The sequence below is a fragment of the Rhipicephalus microplus genome, chromosome 3, assembly GCF_043290135.1.
Source record: "Rhipicephalus microplus isolate Deutch F79 chromosome 3, USDA_Rmic, whole genome shotgun sequence".
NCBI lineage: Eukaryota > Metazoa > Arthropoda > Arachnida > Ixodida > Ixodidae > Rhipicephalus > Rhipicephalus microplus.
Genome location: NC_134702.1, coordinates 164524884 through 164537762, shown reverse-complemented (window position 1 = coordinate 164537762; position 12879 = coordinate 164524884). Strand labels below are relative to the sequence as shown.

Genomic DNA, 12879 nt, shown 5'->3' with positions numbered 1-12879 from the left:
ACATGTCGTAATTTTCATGTTATGACTAGTCAAATACGTTTTTCATACAGTCACGCTATGGCATACCAAGTTTGGTATCAATGCAATTATCAAAACGGCCAGGAGAGCTAAAAGTCGTAGGCGTCTCGATAGATAGATAGATAGATAGATAGATAAATAGATAGATAGATAGATAGATAGATAGATAGATAGATAGATAGATAGATAGATAGATAGATAGATAGATAGATAGATAGATAGATAGATAGATAGACAGACAGACAGACAGATAGATAGACAGATAGATTGATAGATAGATAGATAGATAGATAGATAGATAGATAGATAGATAGATAGATAGATAGATAGATAGATAGATAGATAGATAGATAGATAGATAGATAGATAGATAGATAGATAGATAGATAGATAGATAGATAGATAGATAGATAGATAGATAGATAGATAGATACGCTCAAAGTCGCCGAAGTTCGCTAAGAAATGCTACGCATTTAAAACTTTCGGGTACCCTTAAAAAACAGTCGTGCAAGGTAACCAAAAATACAGACGCCCTCCAGCGTTTGCCTTTACTTGAATATACCTCACATTTTCACCCATAACTCAAGACGCTGACGCCACCAGCACTGGAACTTCTCCAAAACGAGCTCTTTAACGTTACTGGGGTAAAGAAACGTGAGAAGTGTCTCCTGGTCCTGTTTGAAATTACCTGAGGGCATTTTTTTGGGCAGGAGCGCTGTCCCATACTGGAAAAGACGTTAGGCAGCAACACACAAGATGATATGGCAGAGGCATGTGTAATTCCCCTACAATGCATAAACATTTAAAGGGTCCATGCAGCAGCTTTCCCTGCACCTAACAGTGCCACTGATACCTGTAAAATGTGTTTGATTGTTAAGTAAAAGCCATTCCATCCTGCTATTTGTTCGCATATTGTGACATTTCTTTTCCGTTCTGGCATAATAGCGTCTCCAGAATTTCGGCTGGTCCTACAGGTGCCGAAACGACATCGAAAAACCTTGACACTTTTGGCTAGCTATGCGGACAGGTATACAGCCGGCGGGTCATTATGCGAAAAAACTGGTGGCTTCTTTTTCAGCTTTCCTATGCTCTAGAAACAAGTTTGGACCAGCGAAAGAGGTTCTCCAACTTCTAATTCAGAGCCACCTGAATGTCATTGCTGTTCTATTAAAGCGCTTTTGAGAAACGGCCACTATGAGTAAATAAATGTAATATTTCTCCCGTACGTCACACATTGACGATGATCTTGATAAAGAATCAGCACGGGGGTCCTGTCCCAATTCTTCAATAGTATACATGCCTCACCTTACACTGGATTTTAAAACCACTCGTGCCCTATCCTGCTTCAGAAATTGGGTAGAGAAATTTAAAAATTAGGCAAGACACACTTGCGCATTGTGACTGTAAACATGAAAGCACAACCTGATCGGCAACTTGACGTCGATAAAAAAAAATACGCCAACACGGCAGTTGCTAAATTCCACTGCTTTGTACGGAGGTGGCAGCGGGTAGGTACTCTAGAGCTACTCCTACAAGATTCGAAAATCGCGGCAGCTTTCGGCAATATTATATACTAGCCTCTTTTTAGGAATTACTACACACGTGACTGATGATTTTTGCATTTCTGTAAGATGGGCCGCCAAATTACAGAGCATTGAAAACGAATAAATCATATTACATGTTGTAGTATACTCACTGATAAGACATTCCGAGTCAGGCGCGATTCTGGAGTAATTTTCCACTAAAGGGCGCTAAGTGACTGCGGACTCTCTGCGCCGGCTCAGAAGAGTACTCAGAATTTCTTTCACGGTCCTTTTACCGACGTATATTAAGTCTCCAAATAAAACTGGTAACTGTATTGATGTCATAATCGTGAAAGTGTCTGATGAAAAGAAAAAAAAAACGCTCGTACTGAAAACTCGGGAACGTGCTTTGAGGTAGAAAGCGCCACTACGGAGTCCATCCTTGATAAGAAAATGGCGCCGACGTGCGAGTAGAGGAGAGTTGCTTGATTTCGTAATGATTTGGAAGTATTCAAGAGGCGACACTACTTAACTTGTACAGAACCACACGGCTAATTTAATGCTTGCGAGACAGCGCGAAACAAAAGAGCACACCGGAAGAACCAGCTGGAGCGTGGAGCGAGTACTCGTTAAGGTGCTTCATTTCGCATGCAAATCCTGATATTATCAACTCCCAAAAGAAACACCCGAAGTGCCAGAGGCCCCTGTACCATGCGACTTCAGATCACAATTGCAAAAGCACATGGCCGAACTAACCCTGTAGCACCCATGGCATTCTCTTCAACAACCTTAACCTAGTGTCACTTTGTGACATTCAACACATTACACCAATCAGTGTAATTCACCAAGCAACCACTTACAGAAACCAAGTAGTACACGCGTTCTTGATAAAACGTAATGTATTGGTAAATTTTTTATGTGTCACTGTGTCGGATAGTTAGAAACAGGTAAAAGATGTTTACATGCACAGGAAAATACGTTAGAGATCTTACATACAGCGGGCAAATGCAGACGGCCAGACGACGGCCTTCTTCTTGCTCGGATGCTCACACAATTGCGTTCATGATACAAACAATATTTTGGTGCTACACGTCTCCTAACTGCTACAGCAGCACATTTAGGTGTGGCTAGCTTACTGTACCAGTTTTTCTTTTGCTAAGCTATTTCGCCATTCCGTCCTCGTTCTTTCCGCCATTAAATGGAGGTGGTGACAGCCAGGCTGCTATGCACGTGCACACAACGAACCACGTCTCATGATGAGGCTTCACTGCAGGACGTGCTCGCAATGAAACTCTTTCTGAAACCTCCTCGCCACATTGTTGCATCTCGCCAGAGTAGCAACGAACTAACGGTTACATAAGTTACTTATCAACGCTGTGCCGTGCTCCCCCGTGGGCTGCATAAATAATCGCGTACTTTGTTCTCCAGCGCGAACCGATTATATATATATATATGTACCCGTGGTTCAGCGAAATCAGACGCCAGATAGCTTTATCGTCACCATAGACGAACATGCCTGTCTTACTGTACAACCTTGTGGGTAGCCCATCGTGCGGCTTCGTTCGCTGCTTGGCGAAAGAGCTTGGCGTTCAGCTAAGCCTCAAAGACGTCGATTTCGGCAAGGGAGAACAGTGCTCAGCGGAGTACCTCAAGGTTAGTATACATGGTATGCCCTGGCACCTTTTTGTGTAAAATATGCATGCGCCCTACTGAGTGTTTTTTCACAATGTAAAAACAGAGACCACTTATTTTTTAGTCCTCACAACCTAGCTTGGCAAGCACACGAGTCGACTCACTTGAAATCATTCGCTCTCCGACCAAGTAGTGCGTCCAAGGCTTTGTGAGTCGAGCATGGTAATATTCAGATACATTGAGTCCCAGTGATTACCATTGTGGAAAATTTGAACTATATTACGTTCTAGTGAGTCCTCTGCGCAAATGATGTTTCTTCAGGCAGAGCTCCACTATTATTTGTTTACCTTTGGTTCCACGGACTCATTTTAACTGTACTATAAGCCTTACATAATATCATGTAAATACTCAAGTCTATCGACACACATCTGAATGCACGAGCGTCCATGGGCCAGCTTTCATTTAGAGATCGAATGCACGAGTTTTGGGTGTGGATGAGGTACCACGACTTCCTGCCGCATGCACTGTCATTGTAAGTCCCTGGCGGAAACACTTGTAAGTCTCGTATTTGGCAAAAAAATGTTCTTACTGTATTGAAACCACTGGTAATGCTTTCCTGAAGACACATGTTTGATTGTGCGCCGTAGAACTCCAATTATGTGAGATATTGACTTTAAATAGCAACTATAGGATGATGAAAAACCCAAATAGTTTTTTTCTAAAAGACTTATATGTCGACCCAGGCTGACCATAACTCTACATAAGCCATACGTTTAGGCTATATACGTATTCAATATGCAATTTTCTGCTATGTTTCACAACTTATCCTCCTTTCCGTCATCCTCTTCACCCCTAAATGACTCCCGCTCCCCATCACTTCACTCAGTCACATCGTTGCTATGCAAATCTCTATACATATATACGTAAGTTGTCTTCGCCACCACGCACTTCATAATGCCATGCTTTACCCTCTTCACTTATCCATTTTATCCTGCTCTCTCGCATATCCATTCTTTAATAAAATATGCATTGCGCTATACGTCTTTTTTGCCTTCACGAACACATGACATGACCGGAGATGATGGTAGACGACATGGCGCATCAGACTACCAACTTCTGAGTCCCTGAAGTCTACCTGATTTAAAATCACACCTCAAAAGAAAATCGAGTGATTCTTTTTTTGAACACAACACACCTTGATGTTTCGTCTTATTCGAGCCATTTTCGCAACGTATTCTGACATTGCTACAGCGCTGTCATATGAGCACTGTTTCCAAGGTACTGCAGGATGCGTGAATCATACATTCTGTGTTGTTGAAGTGTGCAGATACTGAAACTTCAGATTATGCACGAGCATGCTTCATTCTTTGCAGATCAACCCTTTCCACAAAGTGCCTGCGATTAACGACAACGGCTTCATCGTCTATGAGAGGTACGATATCTTTATCAATAAGCACCCTCTATACCACGTCGTAACGACTGGTTTCATCTGGTATTATCTAGTTTCCGATAGCAACAATACTTCCCAGGAAATCTTTGAGAGCACACACCAAATGTCGTCAAGAAGCAAATAATCAGATTTAAACTGCCATTGGTGTAAACATTTATTGATATATTATTATTATTATTATTATTATTATTATTATTATTATTATTATTATTATTATTATTATTATTATTATTATTATTATTATTATTATTATTATTATTATTATTATTATTATTATTATTAGTATTATTATTATAACACGTATAGCAATAATGCTTGTTGCGTTTTGCATTCCAAAGCAACAATATGATTTTAGGGGCCGCTGAAGGGAACAAATCCGTAAACATTGTCTATCTGGGTTCTTTAACGTGCTCCCAAATCCACGTTCTACATGAAAAGCCTACATGAAAAGTGTGGGAATGCAATCCTGTGAATATGTGTCAGCAGTCGAGCACAAATAGTTATTTGTTCATGGACGTTCGTATCAGATACTGTCAGCTTGCAGTATCTCGAACACTGTGCAGTAAAAACGAAGCAAAAATGAATGCGTTCTATGTTAGGATCGTTTTGTTCCCGACCCTAAGCGCCTCTTTCTTATGTAATGTGGGCTTCTGCTACGTGTTTAATTGTCAATCGCTCTGTCTGTGCAGCACTGCCATCGCCTACTACCTACTTCGGAAGTATGCTCCGGATTCGCAGCTCTATCCAAACTGCATTCAGACACGAACTCGCATCGACCAGGTGCTTGCAGCAGTAAATGGCAACATAAATCCTAACCTGGGCGCTTTTCTGGTGAGTCGAGACTGTTTATTGGTACTTTATGTCAGGCAAGTACGCTGTCCTAATGATAAAAAACATATTTTCTACCTTGCAGTCTATTATTGATAGCTCAAAAATCATAAAAAATAACAACTGTCACAGATGTGGTTCATTCACCTCAACTGTCAGAGCTTGAGTACAAAGAACAACGGGGCCAGACATTTCTATCTTCCTAGTCCTGTTTGCACAAAAACACTTTCGGTAAATAAAAGTGGTTATGCTTTATGACGATTCATTCAACCAATTGGTCGAAGGAGATCTTTATGACGATCGTTGGCGCACAGCGACAATGGGCACGTCGTCACCCATACGAGGTTGTGCGAATTTCAGAGAATTAAGATAAAATATTCCCTGTTACCACCAATTGAATTCCTTCGCAAGTGCGCGCTAAAGTATGTACTCATCAACTTTCTGTTACCACCGCTAAATGTAGGTTGTTCTGCACTACACAGACTCGGAGATCTGTGGTGCAGAGACGTGCATTTTGCAGGAAAAAGGTGTTCCTATGCTAAAGGATACCTTCATTGCGTGCATGGCAAAAATAGCAGTGTTTTGCGAAGTTCCTCGTTTTGCGAAGTTCCTCGTTGCCCTACTCATAAACACTGTGTCTGGAGGTTCAGAAAAGTAGTCACAAGAATCACGTTAGCGGGCACAAATGATTTTATTTGACTCAGTCTTACATTTTACACGCGCATGAAAACCATTATGATCGGTATTGAGCACGGTACAAGTACACAATGAAGCATGCGCTAATGGCGACAATGTTGGTGGAGAGCAGCAGCGTCTAAAGCACGCATAGCATCAATTCTAACGTGACGCTCAAAAATCAGCGCGAGTGGTTAACTGTCGCCTGGATTTTCTGGGGGAACAATGATCAGCGGCCAAGCCGTGTTGTTTGTTCCCATCGCAGATTTGGAAAATATCGATTGAGTAGGACAGATTTTAGGAATGGAAGGTGTGAAAGGAGGAGAGGAGAGTGCGTAACATACCGTGAGAAGTTGTAGCAAAGAGAACGAAAGGCATGAGAAAGACGCAGTGCGAGGAAGAGATAAAAAAAAATGTCCATGAAGCGAAATAAATGAAAAAAAAGTGAAAAAACAGTGATATATAAAAAATAAAGGATGGAGCAAGAAAAAATAGAAAGATGGGGCGAAAAAAAAAACAATAGAGATCGAGAAATCGGGAGGTCAGAACCAGGAAGAGGAATGCCGCCTGCTCCACTGCTACCCATCATGTACAGCAAAAGCTGTTATGAGATCACAAATAGGGTAGCGTGTAGCGTGCGTCGTAGTTATGCGCCGCCGCCCGTGTCTATAACCACTATCACACTGAATGAGAAAGAAAATACTTAGGAAATAAAAAAGCTTAACGACGCAATGAGATTCCAATCAGGGCCCTCTGCATGCAAGTCCAATATTCTATCACTGAGTCACGCCGCACGCTTGGAACTCCGTTTCAGACTAGCCTTAGGCAGATTTGATGTCGGGAAAATAGTCGCACCAATATGAGCAATAAAGCATTTTGGAACAGCAAAGGAACAACCGGGCGTCATGAATCGCCTTACGAGTAGGTCATGAAACGCTCAAACTCATTGCAAATGCTTTAGGTAAAATTCATCATCGTCGTCAGTCACAGCATGAAGCAATTGCGCAAAATTCCTTTGCAAGCGTATAGCGGGTACCATGGTTCACCAAAGAATGACGAAGGATGACGAAGCCGATGCCTGGCCAATGCGCCACAGTAGGTACGAGCCACAAGAGAATGTGGACAAGAACAAGAGTCCCTGTCCATATACTTCTAAATGTTATGATTTATCGCGTACTGAGCCCACTGTAAGTGGGCTTGCAGCACCTACGCGAAGAGCGTTAAAAAAAATCTGAAAGAGCTGCCCTTCCAGCTTTTGCTGTGACAGTGCGGCACGTTCCACGTAGACCTGGCGGCTTTTTTATTTGAACACCCGCTGCCGTTTAGGTTTTTCACGAATATTGTTCCCTCCTTTTAGTCATAGGTTCATGGCGGTCACTTTTGGTGCGCTCCGAGGCATGTTCGAATGAAATGCATTGCAGGCAATTATTTGCAATATACCAAGACTTCAATGCGTATAAACAGAAGATACGCTGCAGAAGAGTACTCGCCCGAGTCATCCGGCGGTTAGAATTATCGTTGGTTGAAGGATTGAATTTCTAGTATTATCGATCTTTATGTATGGTTACTTGGTTGCTCCTTTTTAGGGAGGGCTGTGAAAGTTATTACCGCATAGATTTTATAGAAAACCAAGTAACTCCGGGAATTTCGCTACATCTTCATTTTTCTTCATAGATGATCCTCAACACACTGTGAAGCTTCTATTCAAATTGTTTTTCAGCGATACTCCTTCAAGCGCAATGGGCAATGAGGTTACGTATTTAGTTCATAATGCTTTTTATTGTTATCATTGTATTGTACTTGCTTTTAGAAGTCAGTTATTTTAATATTTTGCCAATGACACAGAAGAATTGAAATTCAGCGTTAAATAGAGGCAACCAATAGAAATTAGGATGACTGTTTGCTTATAACGCGATGACGTCATGTTCATATGTTGATGTCTTGGACGCAGCATCCTCGATGTGTTCAAAAAACGAAACACAGTGCTGATGAGCTCAAGGCCTGCGAAGAAAAAGTAGTAAAGGTTCTGGAGCGCCTCGTTGGAGAAAGCAAATTCGCCGTTGGTGACAAGATCACCCTTGCTGACCTCTGTCTGTTGGGTCACATCATTTTCTGTCTCGAGGTAAGCGTATCCTGGTCCTTTTTGCAGCTCACAGTTGTGCAGTGACATCAGCTCTCAGCGCACCTACGGTCAGCCACTGATGATACGAGCCTCATAGGTCACAAAAAAAAAACAATGAATAAAAGTCGCTGGTTTAGTTGTGACAACTTAAGTGGGGATTTATTGCATTGTATAGAAAAGGACGACTTCTCAAAACATAATGCAGTTCTCTGTTTAAATATGTCCACGTGGCCAGTCTCTACTATGAACCGCCTCCTTGTCTGTCTTATAACATTTCTCTCTTCTTAGTTCCCATGCTGACTTTGGATGTGTCTGATCTTTGTCAACCACTTAAATGGCATAAAGGACCGCAAGAAATGAAGAAAATTCACTACCCGATACTATTAATAGCCGCGGGAAAGCAGCATCTTCAATAATGAGGTCAATGTGGACAATCGCTCCTGAATATTAGATGGACAGTTTAATTCGTCGTAGCTGTCTAGTCGCCATGAGGCAGCGTGAAATATTTTGCTCCAAGCTAGGCAAGCTTCAAGCCCCACGTAGCTTGAGTACCAAGTACTCAAAATCGTTAAACATTTTTTAAACACACGTAGCTATTGCATATAAACTTTTGATTATTGCGCTAATATTAGGCCATAGATCAACTCGGGACAATAAGTTGCGCAAATATACTTGCGTGCCAGAAGCATGCACTATTTAATAAGTGTATTGACTCTGAAGCGCGTATAGAAAAGGCACGCTGCTAAGAGATGCTTTTAGTTTCGGCGACATGACAAGCCATTGCTAAAACTAAAATTGATGTAGCCAAAGGCAGGAAGATTTCTAACGTTTTCGTTAATCAAGTTCCACAATATTTTGACAGTTTAAAACAATGGCACATCAATTGTTCTTAAAATTGTTAGCTTAAAAAACAACTGCAGAAACCTTACTGAATTATATCTGGAAACCCAAACGTGAACTCATGGTTTACTAGCTGTCAGTCGTGCAAGAATATCAGGCTTAAGAAGGCAACGTTGAAGATCTCATTTCAGACAGACGCCTTGTGCGAAGACTGTTTTTCAGAGAACAGCTCAGAAAATCACAAAAGATGTTACGATGTACAAGATTTGTGAATTCAGCTGCAGTGTTTCATAGGCGCACTGAATCTAGCATTATCGAATGCAAGGTATAAATCTAGGAGGGGAAACAAACTGCTGAGAACGTTGAGAAAAAAAAAGCAACTTTTCTTTTGCACCAGCTGAACAAAATAGGAAAATTACGTGCAAAGCATCATCTAGCTGTATAAGATATGTCTGCCAAACAACCGCAAATGGTGGATAGAAACGTGCATTAGGTAACTACAAGAAGCGAACATTTACGAAGTGAATAAAGAAGTACATCAGAAGAATAAAACGATAAGCGAACAAAAATCAGACTCTAGAAAAGTGAAGGCACGTTGGCAGAGATAAGAGCCTTCCTGCTTGCAATTGATAAAAAGAACAATATAGCCGCGCAGGGCTAAGCATCTGAGAAGCTGCTAAAATAGGGGCTCTTCAAAAGTGTGTCAGAGGGTCACTCAGTGTAGTTAAAAGGCAGCTGCAAAGATTTATATCGCAAAGACATTCTGATGGGTACAGCGTGATGACATATAACAGCACATTCCAACACAGAGAATTGTTCGTGGTCATGCAAAATGGTCTTTTGCTTGAACCACAGCGAAAAGTTCCAGTGTCGTACTGTTCTGAATAAATTAAACAACGCCAATATATCAAATACAAAGACGTCGAATAAAGTCAAGAGCTGACCCAAATTTTGAGATTGGGGTATTGAATTTCTTCTGCAAAATGCAACACGGTAAAAGAGCCTTTGATGGGTATTGAATTTCTTCGGCATATTTCAACTCGGTAAAAAGAGCACTAGATCCACTTACGACTGTCGTTGCATTTTTTTGTCTCTTTATGCAGATTCCTTGCGTCAACAAAGCAAAGTACCCAAAGCTTACAGCATATTACGAGCGTGTCAAGACATCATTGCCCTACTTTGATGAAATTTACGGGCCTGCCCTTGCCCTAATCAAGACGTTGTGGGACAGGATGAAGTGAGCACGTCCCAGTGCGACCTTCGAAAGAGAAGCACACGATGAATTTAATGAGTAAATATGTGTTGTTCTCTTATTCGTATGTTGTAAAGTTTGTGTTGTGTCACAAATTTGTTTAAAGAATTCTATGCTTACTCAAGTACACGAACACCCCAGATGTCAGGGCGTCGACTGTGAGAATGAATGTCGGCTTCAAGTCGTTGCCATGGTATATCGGAAGAGCGTGGGCTGAAGTTCTATGCACAAAGAACTTACTGCAATTAGGCCCCACCATGGCGGTCTAATGGCTGCAGACCCACAGGTCACGGGACCAAATCCTGGCTTCGGCGGCTGCATTTCGGATAGAGGCGGAAATGTTGTAGGCCCGTGAGCTCAGATTACAGTGCACGTTAACGAACCCCAGGTGGTCAAAATTTCCGAATCCCTGCACTGCGGCGTCTCTCCTATTCATATTGTGCTAATGGGACGTTAAACCCTACATATCTATCAGCCTACTGCAATTAGATGACGGGCGGCTCATCTACCGTTTCTACGTGTGAAACATATGGTGGGTTAGACATCACTTTGACCTAATGCCTTCGTTTGGCACTCATGAAGTTTTTGCAGGATACGGCGAACAATCTAAACGCCCTTTTAAGGTTCCTCAATACTGTATTAGCTGCAGACTATTTATTATTGCATGTAGCGCATTCGTGGAGAAATTTCAACTGCCATGCAACTAGAAGCAAAAGGTGGGCCAGTTTGTGGTTCATGGTTAGGTGTAAAAACAGTGCAAATGTACAGACAAAAACGAAAGAAGCGACAATAAGGCACTAAACTTGGAACTAAATTTTATTAAGAGGAACACACATAATTATAAGGCAGAAGACATAGTCACACGGCCCACTATGGTGACTACGCCGTAGAGCAACAATGGTACAAAGAATAATGTACCTTCCAAGAAAAAAAAACAAATACTGATCACACCTACTTTCAAAAAAATAAATATGCTGACAGTCGAAAAATACTAACAATCACTTCGACCTGGCAGCGCTGAACGCAGATATTATGCCTCCTTTTCACTAAGTGCCAGGAACGGTTTGCTCACGCATCTTTCCTCCTCCCTTTCTATGTAAAAAGCCCCCATTCCATTTCTATTACTTTTGTCTAGATGTCCAAACAAACAGGTGCTTTTAACTACCAAACGTACTTGTTAACAGACTTGTCTGCCTGAGGCACATTGCTAATATATAGTGTCGGAAATCTAAATAAGGTACTCTCATTCTCTGTAGAACAGTATTGTAAATGTTCACTTTTACAGAATTATAGGCTATGTCACAGTAATATAGATAATGTACGCTCATTTATTACCGAAAGACTAAAGATAACATGGCGATCAGTTATTTAACAGGAATCTGTTTATATATACTGGGTGGTGCCAACTTCTAACATGGTTCGTAGAAAGATGTTCCAGGACAATACTGAAAGCTAGTATAGCAAGATTTGCAGTAAGCATTGCACTGTGCTCGAAGGAACTGTTTTGTTGGGATAGCAATTATATGGGCACTTTCGGTTGATTTTTACGTCACCGTCATTCCCCGGATATGTATTCTATAGTTATATATGTAAAAAGGGCAAAAAATAATCAATTCAATAGACAAAAGTTTGGAGTTCCCACATACAGTGAGAATCCATTATATGCGAAGCGCGAATGAGGAAGGTTGATATATCATTTTAAAATCAGCACAACGTTACGAGTCGGAGGTATAATATGCTGTACATGACTTCCACGTCACGGCTATTATGTTTAGACGTGTCATTTACCTTCGTCATCTACTCACGTCACCTGGTACCAAATTTGGTACATGTGGAGCTAACTAAACAACGGCGAGCGACACATGAACGGCCCAATATACTCCGACGTAACGTTGACGCGCACGCTGGGCGCAGCGGCGCTACGCTAGCAAAACGCGAGCACGCGACCGGCGCGACCAGCGTCTGTCGGCGCGGCCCGGTGGCAACCGGCGCGAAATGCAACTTGCTGCATTTTTTCGACGACGCTACTTCGACAGCATGCACCACGTCTGCCTCTCTTGGTGCCGCAGAGACGCCATGCGCGTTCAAACGCGCATGCGTCAAAGCAACGCAGCGCGGTGTGAGCCTTATGGCAGGCGGATCGGCCCCTGGCGTGGCATCGCCGGCGTGACTCGACGAAACAAACGTCAGCGCGCAAGCGTGCCGCGTCACTGCGAAATGTGATGCCGCCTTGAGTGTGGCATGTAGTCATGTACAGTGCTCAACTCGGCTGTCTACAACGACGGAGCGTCGTGCGCGAAACAGTACGGGCGACATGTGCAGTAGCAAATACGCCACATCTGAGCACGCACGATGCCAGTGATGTGCCTGCCTCGCAATAGAAATCCCTGTTTATCGCCGCTGATGCAACAACCGCTTCGGCCGTTCAAACGGCTCTCACCGATTTTGCGAAAAAAAAAAACAAGAAAGAAAGCCGCAGTAAAACTGTTGTTGCTGTGATATGATATCACGGAGCGAAAGTATTTCTTTTTTGCTGTTG

The 12879-nt window shown here is 42.2% G+C and overlaps 1 protein-coding gene across 1 annotated transcript; it reads left to right on the top strand.

The window, feature by feature from the left end:
• The first annotated feature begins 3002 nt into the window (after positions 1–3002).
• Positions 3003–10403, top strand: LOC119184728 (glutathione S-transferase 4). Its single transcript, XM_037434024.2, has 5 exons — positions 3003–3194; positions 4547–4605; positions 5313–5454; positions 8078–8248; positions 10192–10403. Exons 1-5 carry the CDS (start codon positions 3054–3056, stop codon positions 10327–10329), a joined length of 651 nt encoding a protein of 216 aa, XP_037289921.1. The 5' UTR covers positions 3003–3053; the 3' UTR covers positions 10330–10403.
• The last annotated feature ends 2476 nt before the right edge of the window (positions 10404–12879 follow it).